The sequence below is a fragment of the Trematomus bernacchii genome, unplaced genomic scaffold (assembly GCF_902827165.1).
Source record: "Trematomus bernacchii unplaced genomic scaffold, fTreBer1.1, whole genome shotgun sequence".
NCBI classification, from domain to species: Eukaryota; Metazoa; Chordata; class Actinopteri; order Perciformes; family Nototheniidae; genus Trematomus; species Trematomus bernacchii.
In genome coordinates this window covers 4,004,589-4,028,518 of record NW_022987641.1, presented here as the reverse complement: position 1 = coordinate 4,028,518, position 23,930 = coordinate 4,004,589, and the positions used below count along the sequence as shown (strand labels likewise).

At 40.8% G+C, this 23,930-nt stretch overlaps 1 protein-coding gene across 1 annotated transcript in view; it reads left to right on the top strand.

The window, feature by feature from the left end:
• anks1b (ankyrin repeat and sterile alpha motif domain containing 1B) overlaps positions 1-23,930 on the top strand; it is a 206,654-nt gene that overhangs the window by 98,146 nt on the left and 84,578 nt on the right. Inside the window, 2 exon segments of the mRNA XM_034133394.1 lie at positions 1,259-1,415; positions 16,456-16,592. Of these exon segments, the coding sequence (XP_033989285.1) occupies positions 1,259-1,415; positions 16,456-16,592 (294 nt within the window).

Here is a 23,930-nt window from a genome sequence, read left to right as displayed (position 1 = left end):
AGTTAGACCTCTTAGGAGATTTTAAGACGCATACATACTCAAAGAACTACCAGTGTTTCTTTTAGACATTGTTTCAAAACAGCAGGATAGATACACGTCTCTGCTGAACTAATGAGGATGTTTTCATTTCAGCTGAGATCATATTTAACATGACGTTTATGTGTTGCTATGAACTCAGAATATGTAATTGCCATATAGATCATATTCCTTTATTGTTACAAACAAGTAGAATGCGTTGCAATTTGGGACAAAGATACTCTTTCAAGGCCTTGTAACTCCGTTGTTATTGTGTTTGTAAGAATGTCGCGTACTGTTATCAGTTGTTTTGATGGTTTTTGAAATGTATTAATACCACCATGTGATGAGACCCTGAAGGCACACAAGGATATATTTAACAACAGCTACCTAATTCATGAGTTAGGGAGTTCATAATTGAAACCTAACAATCTAATATAATCTTATATTTTATTTTACATTTCAAATTCAAGATTTTAAGACATATTTGCAGTGTAGACAATTTCTAATTAAGTTGTCACATAAAAAAAACATTTGCTGTTTTACCCCTAACAGAAAACTAACTAACTAACGTCCTGACTTTGACTTTTATAAAAGGTCCAGCAAAGCATCACGGATCAGAGTGACGGAGACAAACATCCTGAAGGGATCATAAACTCTCCAGGACTGAAAAGAAGAATTATTCAAACTTAGTAAACCTTTTCTCTCAGTGTTTGCTTTGAACGGTGGCCTGAATCTTTCATGATAATCCAGCAGTGTGAACGTGGTTGAACTTGAATGATAGCCTCGAGCTGAACTGAGAGATTACTGCGCTGATGTGTTTGGTTGATCTCTTTTTGTTTCTAATGATGCACTTCAGACCAACATGAACAAAACAATGGACACTGTTCACCACGCATTTGAAAATCCACTTTGAACATCTTTTCTTTTTCTTTTGATAACGGATCATAAAATCAAAATGACTTTCTCATGACTCATCTGCACTCAGTGAGAGGGCCCTTTAGTGTGCTTTCCAAACACTATTTATCAACATTATTCATCATGTATGGCTTTGTCTGACAGGATAATAGGCCAGTACATAGTTCATAAGTGTTATTAGTGTTTTGTTAGCTTAATACATGTTGGAGTCATGGTTGGAATCCCCTTTTCCCATCACATTATGCACATTCTGTAACTGGAGAATGTGGTATGTATAACAAATTGCCCTCATATCTCTCTGTTGTTCTCTCTGCCCTTCTCCCAGGATTCAAAGCGTTCAGCAGAGCTTGTCGCCTCTCCATCTCTGGACGTTTTCCTGCCAGAGGACGAGGACAACCCGTACGAGTCTGTGACCACAGCCGTCACACGCAAACCCTGCTCCCTCGATATCAGCCCCCGGCTCAACGCCTGTCCACGCAATGGTAAGGGGACTCAGAAAACTTCACTTTTTCACAGGAAAATGTGCATTGTATGCTGAATGCAAATGATACCGGGAGGTTCAAGTTGTATTCAAAAGGCTTTGCTCATCACTAAACGATAATGTTTTACCCGGTCACTCTGTAATGTTTTATTTGAAAGAACATGAAAGGAAAGATATGTTCTTAATCTTTCAAACTGCTCTTGTACTTTTTTCTTGACATATACACAACCTTGACTTGACACTGCGTTGTATCATAGTGGAAATATACTGAATCAGCCCGACACACCAAAGTCTCGCTTTTTAATTTGTGAAAACGGACTCACACCTTAAGATGTTGTGAGGACATATCCTGACTCTTTTGATCTCCCCTCTGCTCCCCCACCCCTCCATATTTTCTCTAAACTGGTAAACGTTGCCCATGGTAGTGATTGTACTGCATAGGGGGGTTTCCTTCCTTTCAGAATCTTGTAATTAATTACAACATTTATTTATTTAGGTCATTTCTCATTCTTTTGTTTGTCCAAGGAGCCTGAATGTATGAAATACTATTAATTTAAAATACATTAATACAAATAATACATTTGTTCCTCACAAAATGATTGCTGACATCAATTTTGGAAACATCTCTGGCAACACAACAAATCTGTATTAGATTTTCCGTTTCATAATAAGGATCTGGAGTAAAAAATGTAATACATTCTCTATTCTCTAATGTCCCTCAGGGTCTCAATAATTGCTCCCTTCTGTCCTTTACAGTATGTACATGTTGTGGATCTTTGTACACACTTTGTTCTTGGTCCTTAGTTAGCTTAAAATCTGACAGTGGAGCATATGGTGGCTTCCATATCGGATCATCTTTACTTTGTTCACAAGAAGGAATCCATATGAACATCCCGCTGTTGTGATGATCACAACTTGAGTGGAAGACGTGAACCACCTAAATGCCACGTATTGTTTATTCAACATTAACACACGTTTCTTAGAAATAAACCGGTGTGGAAAATGTGGGTGAGAGCGACGCTGTGTGGGATACATTGTTGAATCTATGCCTATAGCAGAGAGTGTGATTTAAAAGAATGCATGCACAGATCCAATGTTAATCCTGCTCCAGCTGCATGAAGACTGAGAAATCACCTCGAATAACATCACTTGAGTCAGCACCTTAATCCTACATAAGCACGTTGCATTCAGGGAAATGTAGGAGCCAGGTTCTGACCATGAGAGAGAATGCATGGAGTGAAAAAGACGATATCTTTGGTTCTGTCGCATCGATTTTATCCCTTTTTTTTAATTGTCCACTGTTAGCCTAACACTTTTTTACAAATGCAGAACTAAATCAGTTGTGTTCTTAGACAGACAAATGAATTGCCTGCATGAATTGATTCCCCCCTTTTTTAAATCAGCACAACAAGCTATAATCATAACATTGACACATTATCAACGATAAGCAACGTGTCTGTGAAGCTGCTGCTGCCCTTATACCTCTGATCTACAGAGTTTACTGACACACTGTATTACAGTATGGTAACCAACTGTACAGCAGAAGAGCTCTCCAGAGGATTATAAACATAGCACATAAAATAATTGGACCTCCCCTGCCCTCATCTTCAGATCACGCTGCCTCAGCAGAGCAGCGTCTGAAGGATGCAGCTTACCGTTTCTTTAAGACCCGCACTGCCTGGTTTAAAAACAGATTCTACCCAAGGGGCATTGTTGAACTGAACTCCACAAAAAAAAGTGCAATAGCATTTGACAGAAAAATGTGTGTTTGTGTTTTGTTATGCAATGCATTCTGGTCTCAATGCTCCATCATCTTCCATAGCCAATCATGGAACACTGTAGCTTGTCAAACAGTCTTTAGTGTGTTGCAGAGCAGGAAGCATACTGCATGTTCATCAGTATTTGTGTGTGCGCTCAAAATAGCTGCCTGACAATAATTGTTCAAATGAAGCACTGAGCTGAAAGACACTTAAACGCTGTGTAAAGTTGAGGGGAGGCTAATTTGAGCTCATCCCCATGAGGAACACCTCATATTTCACATAAGCATTTCATCCACAAAAAAATGTAATCATTATTTTCTACTTTAACACAAAGCACTCTTTAGTTTGCAGTGGTGTACTGTAAGTACATTTGAGATACTTGCTACTTCATACTTCTACTCCACTACTATTCAGAGCTAAATGGTGTACTTTTACTCCACTACATTTATTTAATACCTTTAGTTACTTTACAGATTTGGATTAATGATGTGAAATATAATCAACCCTTAAATCAGACTTTAGTTCCACCTGGAGTAAATTCACAAGCTACCCTGCAGTATACAAAGTCATTCAAACTAGTACATGTACCAGCTTTGATAACACTTTAATGATCAATAACATAATCATAACATATATTATATATTATGCCGAAATGGGCGAATCTGCATTATTTAACTTTTTGTACTTTAAGTATATTTTGATGCTTTTTTAAAATTACTTTTACTTGAGTAAGATTTTGATTGCAGGACTTTTAATTCGAACAAAGTATTTATACACTCCAGTACTTCTACTTTACTCAAGTAAATATCTGAGTATACGTCTCCCACCTCTGGTCTTTTGGTGGTTGTGTAAATTCATTCACAAAGATGATTTTAGCTGCAGAGAACAAGATGAAATGTTTTATTACCCAGAATTCTGGACTTTAAATCCAGTCCAAATAAGAGTTTGCAGCAGAGTAAATATCAAGCCCTCCATTTTCATTCAGTTCTCTCCCTCTGGAGTCCACTCGGACCAAAGGCTCGGACCTTTGGATCGATTATGTTTCTGCGTCCTGAAAGCGATTCGGTCTGCTTTCCACTCCCAACGACAACAAACACCCACAATGCACTCTTCCCTCTCACTCAGCTCCCATAGCGATGCTACAACACTGCAGGTTGTCACGGCAACTGCATCACCGGCTGGTGATCACCTTATGTTGCCATGGGGAACTGCCTTGCTATGACACCCCCGACTCCTTCCCCATAAACCCCGCCTTTTCGACAGCATTGTCAGGGGAGGCTAGCTGTAGATGCTTTTGTGTATGTGTTCAATGCGTCTGCTGGTGATTGGCTGCAGGGGTAGAGGAGAGTTGAAGCTTATACAGTGTGGAGTTTGTGTGGAAGGTTAGCTGGTTTATTGCAAAAGTTCTTTGGGGTAGAAAATTGCTCCACTGACGTAATTGAGCAGTGTGGGTGTTGTTTGTTCGCAGCTCTCGTGAGCGCTGTTACCCTGGCCAAATGAAGAGACAAAGTGACACACACATTAAATGCTGGAGAAGCCAAAGAGACTCAAATCAAAAAGCAAAGTCAGAGATTACATTAAGGGGTGAAAGAGAACTCAAAACATTCTATATCATTGCTGAAAATGACAGAAATGCAGAATGTCTGACAGGCTGCAGCACTGTGGTGTGCAGAGAGACAGACCAAAGGAAAGGTGAGAAAGAGCCTGAGAGGGGGGGGGGGGCACAGAGTCTACATCCTATAGAAAGTTTGAGGGGGTCGACTCAGGCTAAGCCAGCTACATGAGAGCAGATCTGTGACGCAGCAGGAGCCAATAATCCTGGATTTGTGCTTTGTGTCCAGACACATGTTGGGCTAATTGGACATGGCTGTGAGTCAGTCTGTCTCTGCCTCACTGACACGGGGAAGAGGGCTGAGATGAGAGGGAAAGGAAGAGTTGGTGCATTACACTGCAAAAAATCTCAACAAGTCGACTGATCCGTGATTTAGTCTTTAAATACCCTCTTGGCCGAGGTTGCATTGTGTAAGAAGAATGCAAATCAACATATCTTGAATGTCAACATTATGACCAGATGGCTCTTTTTTGCTGCAAGGTCAAGATGATTCATTTTAATGAGAGGAAAACAAAGAAGACACAGTGGTCTCTTGTCAGGATGATGAGTGTTTTCAGATGAAATTCCGGGCAAAGAAGCATATATAAATAGGATTTTCTTTTATCATAAGATGTGGTCATAAGGGTTTGGCCCCCTCCTGGATTTTATACCCTGGAGTTTTCAGCAATGGATCCACATCTGCACTTATAGTTCTACATAAATGTAGTGGAGTAAAAGTAAAAATGTTTACCTCTGAATTGTAGTGGATAAGAAGTACAAAGTAGCTTACAATGGAAATACTCAAGTAAAGTACCTCAGAATTGTACTTAAAGGTCCCATATTATACTATATTAGATATATATTATAAGGCCATATCTATAAATAACATGTCTCTGAAGTGTTTAGCTCAAAATACCAAACAGATCACCCATTCTAGCCATGCCTCATACCCCTCTATTTCAGCCCTGTTCGAGAAGTGCTGATTCTGGGTCTGGCCCTTAAATGTAACCGAGCTGCTGCTGGCCCACGCCCCCCTTCCCCCCGCATCAAATCTGGATCAGCTCCGTTGTACCCCCGTTTTTAGAGATGTGGGTAAGGAGTAAATGAGAGGGTTGTATTTTCTGACACTTGTGAGTCTCTACACACCGGGGGACACGTATTTAGGCATAAAAGACATCAAAAAGTGCATTTTGCATAATAGGTTGATCGAGGGTATATTGAAAAGTTTCCCAAAAGTGCTGCATGTTGAACTTACCTCAGCAGAACTAGTCAGAAAGTTTGGCTGAAGGATTTGTGGAGATTTCTTCTTGCAGTGTGCCTGATCTCACCTGTGCTGTGCTGTGGCTGTCTGCTGCAGTCTCTCAGCGGAGGAGACGGAGACTCTACAGCGCTTTCTGAAGCTTCAGATAATCAGAGCAGCTTTATCAAAATCCATCTGCTCACTGTCACTCATCCCCGCCCATTCAGAAGCACTGGGGGGACCTGTTGTCAGTGAAACCAGCACCCAAACAACTTCCTGCGCATTCATGTCTCTGCTTCTTGGAAACTTCTCTTCCTCTCACCATCCTTTTTATTTTACTTTCATCATTCTTCTCTTTTGTCATCCTGCAGCTGTGTGAGATCTTCCACAACCTGTTAAAGCAGTGTTCCACTTTTGACGCAGTTGTTTTCGTGACAGATCACATAGGAATGTTATGCTCGATATCCCATCGCACCATATGTCCTCTGACAGTGAATGAATGGAATTCTCTTCTTTGTAATGCGACACGCGCTGAGTACAGACTTGTGTGCATAATCCCTCTACTCATTTTCTGCGTTAGCTCAGGATTATTGTATTAGATGGATTCCTCTCTGATGGAATTTCCTTTGTTACAAATGAGGGAATCCATTTCTGCTGTAGCACTTGAATGCAGATACTTTTTGTGAGCTTGTGTCACGAGCATATCATTTATTCTATATGATTGCAGAGTGTGACAGAAACATCAGAATCAGAATATCTTTATTCGTCCCACAGAGGGGAAATTTGCATTTGTTACAGCGAGAAAAGAGCCAAAGACAGCTTAATGTTATCTAAGAAGCATGCATTAAAAGAAATAATAAAGATACAAAATTACACAATTTACAACACACACATCCTGTAACAGTTCTGAGATATAGCAGCCAGGTATATGTTGCACAGTTATTAACGGCATATATATATATATATATTGCACATGTTGCACATAATTGGTATTTAACAATGCATGTAAATCTCTAAGAACCAAGTATATACCTTTTGGTTTAGCTTTTTCATTTTCAATTTTTCTCATCAAAAAGACCTTTTTCACTGTGATTTTTTTAAATTCATCATAGCAGTAAAAGCACAGGTTAACTGATGACATTTAACATGAGTATATACTTCATGTAGCTTAAAGCTCCCATGCTGCGTGGGGTCTGCGAGACAGCGAGACATCGCGAAACTCAGCCTGAACTCAGCCTGAGCACCATGGATACGGGAAGCACCCCCATCTGCGAGGCTCCACTAGCACCCGTACCCCCAAACGCGGCGCACCTACAGTGTAAGCGTGCCACAGTTTCCTCCTCACACACACTGGTCATTGGTCCATTGGTCCATTTGGACCTGGGTATGGTCACGTCACTGTACCGAGGAAGAAAAAAAATGGAAAAAGAGAAATCTCCAACGAGGCGTTCTGGGGCAGCATAGACAGGTCTTTTTTTCTGTGTTAGAGTTTTACTCGCTACAGGGTGTACTTTGAGGGTTTGTGACTCTGCAGACAGAAAAAGCTACATAACACACAAGGGGACGGGTAATAACCGGAAAAGCATGACATGGGACCTTTAACTTGTACTGTCATGGCTTACTTGACTCTTAATGGAACTGAGCCTCTTTTAACAAAATGTGTTTTACCTGTGCTTTTCCTGCTTCGGAAAGGTTGGTTCAACATACAAATATTGAACATAGATGAGATGATGTTGACAAAATTGAAGAAATTGGATAATAATATGCTCGAAATAAACAAAAAAAAGGCAGAGGTGGCTTTAATATTTGATATTTTGCATAGGTACTGGCATAGTATGTGCAAGTAAAGATTGTTTCTTCCATGTATATCCAGGCATTGCAGATCTTCTCTCCATTGTCAATATCTTGATTTTAAAGCTTCAACCTGGATATTTCTGACACGAGTAAAGTCCTTCTCTACAAATAACTCAGCATCTGAGATCCTGCAGTGTGCTGGAGAACAGCAGATCAGATGTTATAATCAGTTCTCCCACAGAGGGTTTTCCAGCACAGCCTCCAGCTCTGACAGCCAGATTGGAGCGCCACAAAAGCTGTGCAGTCCAAATGTGATCCTTGAGATAGGAAGACGGCGGAGTGGCCTCTAGTCACGTATGGAGCAGACAGAAAGTGTAGAGCGTTGCCAAGCGGTTAGAGAAAAGTGCCCCTTTCTGCTATCGACTCACTCACATTGAGATAAACACACACTTGTCTGGAAGAGGTAAACAAGCCTACGTGTACAACATAAAACCATCAACCTGTGTACTCTCTACAATCCTTTAAAAAGTCTTACATACTGTCATGCATATATCTGAACCTTCTTATCACAAAAAGGTTTGATAGAACACTTGAATTTCCAATTTCTGGCAGTCATTACTGGACTTCTTCTGACTTTTTCATCGTTATTTACTTGATTTGTCGAGTTACTTGTTGACAGTGTAAAGGAATTTGTAAAACTAGAGTTGATACCTTTCTGCGTGTCCAGAGCTTTGATGCTTTCATATTTAGTCTACCAACTTACACACAGTCTATTCAGGGTGGTTATTATTAAATATTAAGTCCCTAATCATCATGTTCATTTTAATTAGCTTCAATATTATGGCTTTGTCACATCAATCAGAGCCATACTTAATCTGTGAATGAGTTCAGATTGCTCAGTCTCAGGTCTGCACACCGCCCTGCCTCTACATGAAAGGTTTATGAACAAATGTCCCCTCTCATATGAACCTCTTCTCTCTGGTGGATGTTGCTGTTTCTCACTCCATTCATCCCCCCAGGCTCAGATGGGCTAATGTAGTGACCCCAGGACTTCACCATTAAGGAGGGTCGAAGCCCATTGACTTGTTGGAAGAGAAGCCGTGGAGCAGCTTCCTCTTTGACAGCCAGGAGAAATCAATTCATGTGACTTGTGTGCACATAGTTTTACATTAGTTTGGATTTCAGTTTTGGAGTTTAGTTTACAATTTTAACATTATATTTGAATTTGTTTAAGGGAATAGTCGTGTTTGCACTGTGGGGCATTTCTGACATAGGAGAAGTTTTATATAGGTCTTCATAAAGATTGGTCCTTTATTTTCTGACTTCCCTCCTTTGTTTTTGCCTCTCAGCCCCAGCCAATTGGTTTTCTTTGAACGTCTCGTATATAATGTTACATTCCAGAAACAGACTCAGTCATTTCCTCAAACATCTGGCCACTGTAGTTGCTGGCAAACACTCTTAAACCGTAGTGAATAGTGCATTAGTGGGGGACAATTTTTTGCTCCGGATTTGGTGTTCTATTGATTATTTACTGCATCAGGACAATTTGTGAGGGATCGACGCGGAGCAAAATCCCCATGTTCATTGTTATGAGGAATATGTAACCCTGTGCAGCGATGTAGCTCCTTTAAGTGTTTTTGATGGAGCAAAGTGGAAGTCTACGGCACAGAAGAATAAGATATATCAGGCTTTGTCTTTCAATTCAGTGTTATCCTCGGTCTTTCATAACAGAAATAAAGAATACTGTTCACATTAGCTTTTAAAAACAAGATGTTGGAAATTGGATTGGATGTTCTTGAAAATTGAATGCTGGCAAAAACTTTAAAATCTCCCCACTGCAGATTTATTTCAACTTTCTATGCCTTGTGAATATTTATACAGTTCAGGATGAAACTAAGAATTTGAGACATTATGTGGCAACTGTAATATGCCTCCCTGACATAGAAGATAATGTGATATACATCACTTCAGGGGACATTACATTGGCTTACATGCATTTCCTGGAGACTTATCCTAACTTTAACCATAGCCAACACATGCCTAACCCTAACCAAGTCCCCACACGTGACTGTGTAAACAGATTTAGGTCCCCACAAGGATAGTAATGCTAGGACACACACACACACACACACACACACACACACCACACACACCACACACACACACACACACACACACACACACACTCCATATGAAATTGTTACTTGTCAGAGTGGCATAGAGCAGAACTGACAGGCTAAAGAAACGTCAGGAATTGACAGTTCCCGTCTTGTTAGGCTGGGGGGGAGGAGGGGAGTGTGTGTAAGTGAACGCTTGCTCTCACCAAGTGTTCACTCACACACACTCCTCCTGCACACACTGCTGCATGCCTGTATTAACAAGCTGTGCAGCTGCTCTCGAAAGTAAACAAAGATATGTTTGTGCTAATCTGTGCATCTCACTGTACCGGACATTCACTCTACTGTTCTGATGTGTGCTGGCATGCAAAGAATATCTGAATCCTGTGAAAGCTGTTAAAGCGTTTCATAGATTCACTTTTTCCCAGAAGGCATGTCTGATTCTACACACACATGAACCCGGGTTGTAATCCATTACAATTAGTAGTTACCTGTAAAAAAGGTAATAAGTAACCTAATCTGCGTATCAAAATATAAAGTAATGTAATGTCTGTTACTTTTGGATTATCTCAATATCAAATGCAATTCAAATAAATTAAAGAGTTAAAGAAAAAACATAACATTAAGATGTTTTTTACTTAGGTGTAATATGTAAGATACCAGAACAATGTGACCAAGAAAAGAAGAAACCAAGATAATTAGGATCAAAAATGATTTTATTTGTTGGAAATAATGTGTTTTCATTGTAGCCTATATACCAACAATGAAACAGATGAGCACATACTACAGTTTAAAAACAGAAATAAAATCTGAGCTGACACAGACAGTTTAATACACACAGTTAAGCACATTCTATGAACATATAGGTCCACTTACTGAATTAAAAACAGAACAAATTAACCAAAGAAAGTGAAAACTATACTAACCCTTACCCTAACCCACACTTAAAGTATTAGCCTATAGTACAGTTTACAAAGAAGAAACACTATGCTCTTTTTCGTTTTTTACTACCATTGTAATCCTGCAATTTTTAGAAATGTATCAGTAAAATGATTAAGACTTTTTTTAATGTAACTGTAAGGGAATACAGTTTTTTTTTACAATTGTTTTAGTCCTGATTAAGTAATGCCGTTACATGTAATTCATTACTGCCCCAGACTGAACCTGAACATATGGATGTAAACAGCTCAGGTATTTTACCCACAGTTATCACTTCTATACACTCATGCATTTTTATACACCTTTATATGCACACTCATCCACAAACACAGATACCCTTTGGAAAAGAGGCTGAGGCTTTCCCAGGAGTGAGATCAGAGCAGATCTAAAGGTAGCACGCACGCACGCACACACACACACACACACCTGACATCCATCATCACAGCCTCAGTGTTGACAGGCTTATTTACTCAATACGACAAAGCCTCAGTCTATATATATCCCTATGTTGCATCGTTCCTCTCTTCCCTCTTTCTCTCATTCTTCCTGCTTTTGTTTGATCTATTTACGCCCACGCTCAATAACTATTTCAGCTCCAGGCAGCTCTTTATGATGTGGGTCTATTTGCGTGTGTCTTTGCCTGGAGCTGTGTGTTTTTGCACAACCCAAGGTAAATTCTACCTGCGTCTGTGTTTACACACACACACACACGCGCACGCGCACGCGCACGCGCACACGCACGCGCACACGCACACGCACACGCACACACACACACAGGGACACACACACACGGGGACACACACACACGGACGGACACACACGGACACCAACATTAATAGATGTCAGAGCAGTGCTGTAATGCAGTGTCATTTCCCCTGAAGGACTGAGTGATTGTCTGTGCGTGTCTCTGCATTTTAAAATAATTGTATGATGAAAAATGTTGGCAAATTCTGACACATGAGCATACGCCATTAGTTTTACAGAACCTTGATGGTTGTTATTGTATTCTCTGTATTGAAAAGTGAGTCAGCATAGCCTCCAATGTCCTTGTACAAGTCGAACACGTTTCCCAGCAAATTGTTACTGTAGTCAAAATGATACTTTACAGACCCATAAGAGATTAATGATCTGGCGTAGACAAGTGTCAAAGTTGCAAACAAACAAAATATAATGACACGAGATGAAGTATTTATATTTCATAGCCAGGTTTCCAAAAATGCTGCCAACTAGGGAAAAGCATTTCGAAAGAGTTTTTGACACAAGTAAAGATTTGATTGGCACTAAAGGAGCAGGTATTTTTCAGTCATCTCATTAGTTATTGAGTCGTAATTATCAACCAGCAAATAAGGAGCAGATCATTAATAGAAAAAGGAACAGCGGAACGTCTTTGATCATTTTCTGGGAATTTTTATACCTGACACTAGAACCGCCATCGGGTCAATTTGACCCACAGCTGTTTTTTTATTATATGTAACTTCTTTTCAATAAAATATTAAAGTCTCCCAGTCCGTGACTTTTCCTGAAAGTGTGTTATGTAGCACCCTCTGTTGTTAAAAATTGTCAATTAAATAAATAAATTGCCATTTATACCTATTTCCGCCAGCGGGTCATATTGACCCCACCCCTTTTCGCGCTATTGATTTTGCGCCTAAACATAAATATGACGTGTTGCTATAGCAACGCCTTTTGTCTACTGCGGTTCCTATAGATTGAGAGATAGATTGAGAGAGAGAGAGAGGAGAGGAGAGAGAGATAGATAGATAGATATATTGATAGATAGTTATAGATAGAGAGAGAGAGATAGAGAGAGAGATAGAGACATAGATAGTTATAGATAGATCGATAGATAGTTATAGATAGAGTGTTCCTATCTGTCAAACACGCTCGGACACACACAGTGAAGCCACACATACACACACCATCTTATCGCTAAAAACACTCGGCCGCATATATGACTCTGATATGATAACGCACTCAACACCGCAGATAGCAACGTGTATATGTTTACCTGCTCTTCATGAAAAGGAACATTTTACCTTGAAAATCAATGTATTCTAATAGCGGGTCAATTTGACCCGGTGGCGGTTTTAGGTATACAAAAACCTCTGGCGGTTCTAGTGTTAAAGGGTCCCTATTAGGCTTTTTTGGGTTTTCCCTTTCCTATGGTGTTTTATATAGGTTTTAGTGCAAGTAAATGGTCTGCAAAGGCTAAAATGCCACATTTGCCCCAAAGGAAGTTTTTAGGGCCCGAAACGACCTGATTAGACTCCTTTGATTACTTCCGCGACATGATGACATCACTATGTAACACACACCGTTTTATTGGCTAACACTCTTACACATTGTATGTGATAGACTAAGACCCCATTTACACGGGAACGTTTGCATTTACGCACCGAATTCGTTTTCAAAAAAGTATTCCGTTTTGGCTCATTTAACGTGTCCGTTCACATGAGACCACTGGAAACGCTGTAGTACATATGCCGGGCCTGTAAGTGGCGCTGTACTTCTGCACAAGACCGCTCGAAAGCGCTGGAGACGCTGTAGTACATTATGCCGGGCCTGTAAGTGGCGTAGTAACTTCCGCCACAAAATACCCCAAAGGCAGCGAAGAAGACCCCGGAGCAGCCCCGCCATGGTTGCCATGGTTGCCCTTCTGTTTATGCCCCGCGGTGGATTTAGCAACATGTAGTTCATGTAATTCTCCATGTCCACTTGTTGCTGATGGTTGTGGTAGACGAGCTGTAGATTTTGCACTAACATCTGTAGCATGGTCAGTAGCACTAGCAGTAGCTACTGACAGTAGCTACTGCTAGTGCTACAGCAGTGAGCAGCAGAGGTGGGGAGAGGCGGGGCTATGGCTTCATCGTTATCAGGAAATGATCGTATAGGACGTACACACGGAGCCGTTTGCCCCCCCATAGCGTTCCGGTTGCAGATCTATCCACCTTGGGACCCGTTATCGTTTGCGGGGTCCGTTTCCGCGTTTCCGTTACGGCCTTGTGTGAACGAACGGGCTAAACGAAAGAGAAAAGTTGCGGATACAACCGTTTGCGTTATGGTGTAAACAGCACATAAGTGGTGGGGCATCTCTAAGTAGTTTGCCAGCCAACCAATCAGAGCAGACTGGGCTCTGGTTTCAGACAGAGGGGGAAAAGAGGTGCTGCAGCACAGGCAGTATGAGAAAAATAAAGAGCTTTTTGAACATTAAAGCATGGAGACATGTCACAGTAGAGGCACAGAATACAAATATGTACCAGAAAATGAGCAGAATAGAACCCTTTAAATAACGTAAAGATGTTGGCTTGTTCAAGTATTTTTAGACCAAGTAATCTTCCTCATGCATGAAGTATTTAAATATGACTACTAAGCATCCATGTTTTTTTTCATCCAATTTAAGAATGCAAATCCGCCTGAGCAATCGGAAACATCTTTGCAAGTTAAATGTAAAGGGGCTGCCATGTAATTAAATAAAAGGAAACTATCATTAGCACTTTCTATCATTATCCAAAACATCATCAATGGCCAAAGTGTGGTTTTGTTCTCTTTGAGTAGTCGGAAGAAGATTTGTGGGAGTTGTGAAAAATCACACCTTGTACTACATTCAAAGTGAAAAGTTTTGGTTTGAAATGAGATAAAGGTTCATTCATACACACTGCATCTTTATAATGCATCCTTTAGTTCTGCATCTATGTGTGTCAGCAACAACAGTATGTTAGTTAAGGTGTGTGTCCTCTGGCTGATTAAGACGGATGCTCCTTTCTTCAGAAATGTAATTCAGGCTACTTCAGCGCTTCCCTCTCTTGTCTTCCCTTCGTCTTCTTCTTGTGTTTCCCCCCTGCCCTTTGTTAAATGATCATGCGCTGGGGGAATGAGTTCTGACACTTGGTTCTGCACCCTGCCACACACACACACTCACGTGTATCTCCCTCTGAGAAACTGAGAATCATGAAGCTGCACGGGCAGCCATCAGATGTGTGGATGCTTCTGACACTTGTTACATTTATAGAATACTCTCCTCACCTCTCTCTCATATTCACACATCTTTGTGATTTCACTATTAGGCATGTGACAAATTGGGTGTTGAGTTTAACTTTTTTATTTTTTTTATTTAGTAGGGCCAAAATCATCTTCTATCATAACTGAAGGGCCAGGGAAACATTAAAAAAAAATGATAATGATGCAACACGAAGCTAACTAGCTTTAAAACTGGGATAATGTGGCTTAGGTTGTGCTTCTTTTGGAACTCATAAATAGTTTTCCATCTGCATTACTTTTTTTGTTTTGTTAAAATGCCTGAAAATAAACTAGAGGCGATCCAATGTCTATCTGATTTGTCGCTCTGCTGTTGGTGGAATGTCATAAATGTACTCGAGCACTGTACTATACTTTTCCTTTTTAGATGCTTTTAAACATTTGTGTTATTCATGACACTTCTTCTCCACTTCATTTTTGAAGCCAGTACTGTCATAAGCAAACTAAGTTGACCTCATAGCTGTAGTTACTTTGCAGATGTATGTTGTTAATAGAAAATATAAATAACAAGTTAATGATGATGTATTTTTTTTTATTTAAGCATATAAAGTTATTTAAATTTGCACAGCCTTTCCCAGCTTCAACAATTTAGCAGTGAGATGTTTATTTTGAAATGACTCATTACTATACTTCAACCACTGCTGTCTGCCGAGTCATGGCAGGACTATGATCACCAAATTAAGTGCAATTTTGATGTACTTTTACTTTGCTACTTCGTACATCTATACCCTATTCAAATTCAGAGGTAAATAGAATCAGAATCAGAAACTGGTTTATTGCCAGGTAGGTTCACACATACGAGGAATTTGACTTGATGTCATGGTGCATACATAAAATATAAAACAAAAAATCTTTAAGGACACCACTACATTTTACAGATTTGGATTAATGATGTGAAATATAATCAACACTTAAAGGTAGGGTAGGTAATTCACTTCAGAAACACTTTTTGTTATATTCCATGGAATGCTCTTAACATCCCGATAGCAATGAATAAATTAAATGCTTTGACAATAAATATATACAAATATTTCATCTGTGGAAGCCGTGGCGCTGTAAAAAGCACGACCAATTATCTGCCTCGGCCCGTGGCAGATAATTGGATGGCCTACCTGCCTGTCAGCCTTCCATCTCGTGCACAAACTTATCTCGTGCCCTCATTGGTCATGTTCGTGTGTGTTGGAGGAGGGGCTCTGTAAGGAAGTCTGAAGGAAGGGGCAGATTTTTTTCAAATTCTAGCGCACTCGAGCTGGTTTCTCCATTCTTACCTACCCTACCTTTAAGTCAGACTTCAGTTACACCTGGAGTAAATTCACAAGCTACCCTGCAGTATACAAAGTCAATACTTTTGTACTTTTACTAGAGTAACATTTTGAATGCAGGACTTTTACTTTTAACAGAGTTAATTCCTACACTCTGGTACTTCTGATTCTGACTGCTAGATCTGAGTACTTCTCCCACATCTGCAAATAATACACAATAAAGTGATGACAAAAAGAAAACACATCTCCTCTTCCTCTGCCAACCTGTCCCTCACTCTCTGTTTCTCTCTCTCTCTCTCCAAGGTCACTTGTCCCATGTAACGGTGAGTGAGGGGGAGCACAGTAACCATGGCAACTGCTCGACAGGCCCCACTCCAGACTGCTCCCCCCCGTCCCCCGACACAGCCCTGAAGAACATAGAGAGAGTCATCCGCCCACAGGTGAGTGGAGACACGCACGCACGCACGCACGCACACACACACACACATACACACATACACACACACACACACACACACACACATACACACACACACACACACACACACACACACACACACACACACACACACACATTATAATGAAAGTGTTGCAGAGGCACCTGATGCATTATTGAACATCACAGTATCCTCCTACAAGTAGCTTAAACACCTGCACCCACCCACACACACACACGCACACGCACACGCACACACAGAGACATAAAATATGGTAAACATCTCAGTCTGTTTCCTTTCATCTGCACTCCTCTCTGTCCATCGGTCACTCACTCTCATGGTAGATTGTAAGTAGAGGTATCTTAAACATATCCTGTTTGCTGACACACAGGTGAGCCCCTATTTAGAGCCTTACTGTGGAGTGTGTTGCTGCAGATGTAAACAGAAACACTTCCTCATCAATGTCAGGAACAACCATCTTCAAAAGTGGCGTTGAACCATCTTGGTGTGCTCCTGCCACAGCTGTACCCTTATTAAAATATTAAGTTGTTGGGCTATGTAACCACCATGGACTGTATACCACCAAAAGATTAAAAGGATTAAAGGCTTTATTGTCATGTGCATATTAGCTACAGCGTAGATATTGCAATGAAACACTTAAGTAACAGGCTCCTCCAACAGTGCAACATGAATATATACAGGACATAGAACAAATAAATCAGATCAAATAGTGCAAGAGAATGTTTGGAAAAGCATGTGTTCCTGTTCCATCCACCTCAAATTCACCACTAACCAGAAAGCTAAATAATTTGGAGGAAAGTAGAGTAAAAGAAAAAGTGAAATGTAGCCAAGATCTAACAAAGAGACAACCTTTTTCCACTTTGGATGTCTTTCACTTGTTTGTGCGCTGTACATTTGTACAGTAGTTTTAGAGCAAGTGCAACTGATAAAAGGACAGAGTATAATTGCCATTATCTTGACTTTATGCTTGTTTGTAAATATTATTTTTAAGTTCATATAGACTGATTCGCCTAACTGTTAGCAGCCAGTTTTATCTTGCATCATGGTGGATTAAAATACACTGTTCTAAGGTGTAGCATATTAAGGAGACTGAATACAGTTATTGTATTTTGTGGTGTGATTCAGGATCCTATAAGCTAACAGTCTTGGTTCTAACATTAATATAGTCTTCCCCCCAACCCGACCACCATCTGAACTCTACTCTATATATTATCTAAGTGGATCCAATTTGAGAAGCCAGATCCAGAAGTCTGTTGAAATTCACTGTCCAGTTAGCTGAAGCTAAGGTGAGTTTTATCATCTGCTACTGAAAGGAGGATGCAGATATGACTCATACATATTTGTTTGAATTCTCATAAAAATGCTGCATTAGGATTATTTCAGGGGAAGGACCTCCCGGGCAACTAGCGCAATAAATATGGAATAATATGCTACAGTATCATCATATAGGAAGGAGGAATTCTGAAGCCTGTTGTAATGAGAATATAAATATTTATTTTATCCTGGGGGGGCTGCAGCACCCCCCATCTGCGAGGCTCCACTAGCACCCACACCCAACCAATTAAATCAACATTCAGCAATACAAATGCAGAAACAAATCGCCGTCCTTAGTGACTGGAGAATAATAAGTGCTCTCCCTTCTGTCCCAGTGATGACAGTATCAGACAGAACGTCTTGCACCTTAATGATTAGAGTTTGTTTCTCATTCTGATTCTGACACAACACTGAGAAAATACATCTCTATGAACTGCATGTTTATCCTAGTGATGAATCATAAAATATAGGTTTCACCAAAGAATAAGCAAATGGTCTGACAGAGCGGTTAGATGATGATGGTGTACTTTTTCAAGGATGTGTGTAATTCCTTTATTTACTTCTGCTACATAGTGACCTCTCTATGTAACACTTGCGCTTCTATTGGCTAGCGTTCCAACACATTGTACGTGATAGGCTAAGGGACGGGACATCTCTAAGCGGTTGACCAATCACAACAGAGCTGGCCAGCTAACCAATCAGAGCAGACTGGGCTCTGGTTTCAGACAGAGGGTGAAAAGAGGTGCTGCAGCACAGGCAGTATGAGAAAAATAAAGAGCTTTTTGAACATTAAAGCAAGGAGACATGTCACAGTAGAGACACTAAATACTGATATTCACTTTAAAATAACCTTTAGCTATCTGAATGTCCCCCCTGTGTCTTTCCTTCCTTGTTTCCTTACCTCTCCTCCTCTCCTGTCACCCCCCCTCATCATGTGTCTATCTTTGGCATGTTAACTAATCTGCGTAGCGGGATGACGTGCGCCGCAGAGGGCCTCTGCTCAGCTGGAAGCCACATAATCAAGGAGCACCCGAGTTCAATTTTAAAAGCGCCTAATTAATTCTCTATAATTCATTTCAATTTATTTTAATGCTCCCTCTGGCTATTTCATTCACTGTGCGCGAGCACTCAGGCTAACATGCACACACATGACTGCTGCAGCATGTATAGAGGAGTCTGGTCTCCACTTTATCCCTATGGGAACATTAGTGTGAGGCTTTTCTCTGTTGTTCAACACGGTGAAACAGTGTAAAGCTGATTCGATCCGATGGTTTACTGACATCTCACAAACAACTATATTAAATTATATCTGGAAATATAATTATTCCTCAGATAAGTATTGGAGCTTATTGTATAATACATCTGATGTGGATCTTTTAAGGCGCTGTGGTATTAAAATGTGTGGTATTTATAAAACTTTTTTTTTTATATTATCCCCTTATCCACTTCATCCACAATACACAAAGGTAACAGTGAATTATGTAACATAATCAATGTCACAGCACCTTTAGTTTGTGCTGATATTATCATCTATATCAGGGGTTCCCCGAGGGGGGGTCGCGAGATGATTTTCAGAATCCTCTTGATGTGACCCCTGAGGTGTTATATATATATTATTATTATTATTTGTCTTATAATTATTATTAATAATAACGTATGCATAGACATTTTTTATTATGTAAGTCTGTTTAATAGGTAAGGGGGACAAATAAAGGAATTTTGATTAAAAGCAAGAGTCTCACCCAGTGGCGGCCGGTGGTCTTTTTTTTTGGTGGGGCTCTTGACGTACCGTAAGTGACCTACCCGGGGGGTCCGGGGGGTTTCCCCCCGCAAATGTTTTTCGAGAAATGACCCCTTAAATGATGACTTCTGGTGATGTTAGAGGGGGGGGGAAAAGAGAAATCGAGGCTTAAAAATATGAGAAGACTGATCAATACCTCCATAATCTTCAGTGTGGAAAATATTATTTATCAACCTGAACATCTACTACTTTACCAGGAATTTGTGTTCTCAGAACTGGTCTGTTTTTTTCTTTCTTAAAACTGTTCATGTTTTATGAACCAACACCTTCACCAAGTAGCTTTACAGTGAACTGCATGTGAGATATAAAATTAATAGCATCTTTTCAGTAGCATTAATTATAAATATTTAAGTGGTTCAATACAAGTCACTACAGCATTTCAAACTGAACTGTGAATAAATGCAATTTAAAAAAAATAACCACAGCACAAAATGTCATAAATTGTGTTTTTTCTTTGTTTCTCTGAGGATTATTTACAAACAGGCTTATTTACATATAGCAATAACTCAGAAATGAAAAAGCTACATCGTCTAACACGAACAACCAGTTAGCATAATGATAATATATGTGTTATGTACAATGTAACTGGCAAGGCTAGAGCAAGAAAGAACATAAAGTTTGCAAAAGGTTTAAATAACTTCAAGTATCTGTCTTCAGATTACGTGGAGGTTTTAGTCCGATGGGAAGCAGATTTTAAGCGACACCGAAGATAAACCAAAAATGTGGTGGAGCTGCAAACCGTGTAGTGTTGCTGGGACAGAACAGGAGCTATAACCGTTGGAAAATACATCACAGACAATGCAACAAACGTGGAGACAGAACAATCACTTCTGTGATAAATGCCCACTTATTAATAAACTTCTAACAACCATGGGAAACCTCCTCTCTACATATAAAGTGATATCCAAGCATGGGAAACAAAAGACAGCATTTACCTGTTTGCATCCAGCTAGCCAAGCCTTTCTTGTGTACCAGCTACTTGTGAAGCCTCGTGTATAAATTTTGTCTTTTTCACGAGATTGCTGCGATATATTCAAATCGGGTTGGTCCGGTGCAAGGTCTTTAAGCAACAATTTATCTGCCAAACTTCTCCTTTCGAAAGGATTGGAGATTAGCTCTTGAACAGAATTAGGCGGGGACCGAGGTCCGGAGACTCCACCTGCACACGAAGCCATCCTCATCAACTACTGCGTCAACCGGATACGAGTCACTGTCCAAACTACTCACAGACTGCACTGGGCGCTGACATTGGCGCCCGGTGACCGTCATCTTTGACGACGCTGATTGGCTGAAATTATATTTTCGCGGCATAGTTTACACGTTACAGATAGCAACAGTCAGCTGCTGGTGGCTGCTGCTGCACTGGTTGAAGGCTCCTCTCTTAGCGCCCAGACGAGAGAAGGTGCATGGGCAAGGCCAGGCAGGAAACATGTGACTTATCAGTAACTTTAGACATCGTAACACAATTTTAAATTAGATTTTATTGTAGATTATACATTTTACTGATACCAATTATATAATATTTACCTTGTTCATTAAAAATAAAAATAAAAACATATATATGTTTTTAAACATATATATTTTTTTTAATTTTAATTTTAATTATTATTTATTATTTTTTTTTTCAATATGGGAAGAGGTGGGGCGGCGCCCCTAGCGCCCCTATGGACCGGCCGCCACTGGTCTCACCCCTAGATTCCACCGGGTCCGTCTGCGCCGCGTTGCGGTTTTGGTCCGGCCTCCTCCCCCCTAGATTCCACCGGGTCCGTCTGCGGCGCGTTACGGGCGCGTTACGGGCGCGTTACGGGCGCGTTACGGGCGCGTTACGGGCGCGTTACGGGCGCGTTACGGCTGCGCCGCGGTGCTCACGGCGATCGCGGCCACTCTAGTCAATGGGTGCTATTCCACCACACGCGGCGCGTTACGGCTCAGACGCGTCCCAGAAGCGGCTCGGTGCAGGGCTCCTCTAAAATTAGGATCGAATCCTATTTTTGTCGCGGCGCAGCCGTAACGTAAGGTCGGGCAGGCAGGAAGTGAAACGTTCAGAGCTATATATACACACACACAAACTAATTTTGCAGACCCTATCCCTCCGTAGTCTTTCAAGTAGGAGGAGAAATGCCAGCGTTCTCCTCCGGTTTACAGGCACTGTGTAAATTATATATATAGAATAATTATGATGATGAATGCATTTTTTTACCACTAAAATACAGCAACACATCTTTGATTCATGTCGTTTATAACTGGAATATTACAGTTATTATTAACTTTGTCTGTACAAAGTAGCCTGTCCAGGAAATATGCCCAAATCAACAAAAACTGCGAGCCGGCAGGCAAGACGCTCCGCTTCTGAAATGCTTCTGAAACGCGCCTGGTAGGGTATGACGCGCCGCAGACGGACCCGGTGGAATCTAGGGGTTACTCTGACTACTTTTAAATCCAGGCTGAAGACTTTTCTTTTTGCCGCTGCTTTTAATTGATCTATTCATATCTTAAACTGCACTGTAACTTTTATCCATGTATTTTTTCTTTTAATGTTTATTTTATTATCTTTTATTTTTAATGACTGATTTTAAATGCCATTTTCTTAATGTCTTCCATTTTTGTAAAGCACTTTGAATTGCCTTGTGTTGAAAGGTGCTATATAAATAAACTTGCCTTGCCTTGCAAGTGGCGCCCCACGTTAACTTTACGCACTGTATTATCCACAGAGAAGCTCTAGCGTGTAAAATGCTCGACCCAGAGCTTCAAAGTGTTCTTGAGACGGCGATAAAAATGGTCAACTACATCAAATCACGTCCACTCAATACCAGGCTGTTCGCCAGTCTCTGCAACGAACTGGGATCGGAGCATCAGGGCCTGCTGTTCCACACAGAAGTCAGGTGGCTTTCGCGGGGAAATGTTATCAGCCGCCTGTATGAACTGCGGGACGAGGTGCGCTTATTTCTGATGGATCATGGGTCCCAGCTCGCTGACCACCTTGCTGACCCTGACTGACCCTGACTGACCCTGACTGGTTAACAAGGCTGGCATATTTGTCTTGCATATTCGACAGACTGAACGGACTTAACATGTCATTGCAAAGTGAAAACACAAGCATCATGTCCCTGAATGATAAAATCTGCGCATTCAAGAGGAAAGTGGATCGCTGGACTGCGCGAGTTGAAATGGGCAGGATTGATATGTTTCCTGAGCTGGAGGAATTCATAGAGGAAAATTATCTTAGTGTTAACTCTGTGAAGAAGTTTATCACCTGCAAGCCCTCCTGGAACACTTTAACAAGTATTTCCCCGAGGAAAAGTACGACTGGATAAGATCACCATTCACTGTAACGACCGCAAGTCATCTGTCATCCGACATGACCGCACATTAAAGACAGCTTTTAATGCGAAGACGCTTGCTGAGTTCTGGATTTCAGTCGAGAGAGAATACCCACAGCTTTCCAAGGCCGCGGTGGACGTTCTGACGCCGTTTGGCTCCACATACCTGTGCGAAAAGACTTTCTCTGCACTGACATATATAACAAATAAATACAGATCGCGTCTAAACGTGGAGGATGATCTCCAAGTGGCCGTCTCCAGAATTAAGCCTAGGATGGACTTGCTGTGCCCCATGCATATTGCCCACCCGTCTCATTAGGTGAGATTAACGCTGAAACATAGCCTACGTATTCCCCAAATGTAAATTTGCACCGCAACAATTTTCATATGTTTACTACAGTTTATGTCTTTAAAGTTTGCACCGCAACAATGTTCACAAACGTTTTCACTTAGGCTATAATATGATAACAAAACAAAAAAACGGCAAAGTGGCAGGGCTTGCCTGCCCTGCGTTGGGGGGACACAGTGACTCGTTTGGGGGGGCATGGCCCGCGAATGACCCCCCATGGTTGTCAGGCTGTTCTGTTCTTGTGTGTTGTCGTTTGGATACGCCTATTAGTGCGTGCGTCCTGTGCACACGTTTTTTTTTTAATGTTTCAGTCACCAGGTGATAGTGGGGGGTCGCCAGTCTCTGGCACTGTTATTTTGGGGGTCGCGGGCTGAAAAGTTTGGGAACCCCTGATCTATATGACGTCAAATTTACACTTTACATTTCACACTTTTTTTGTTGCTTTTTTCTAACTTACTTTTGACAAATGACCTGATGTACTAAGCAAACAATAGATCTGGACATGAGAAGAAGGGAACTTATGAATGTGTTTTTGG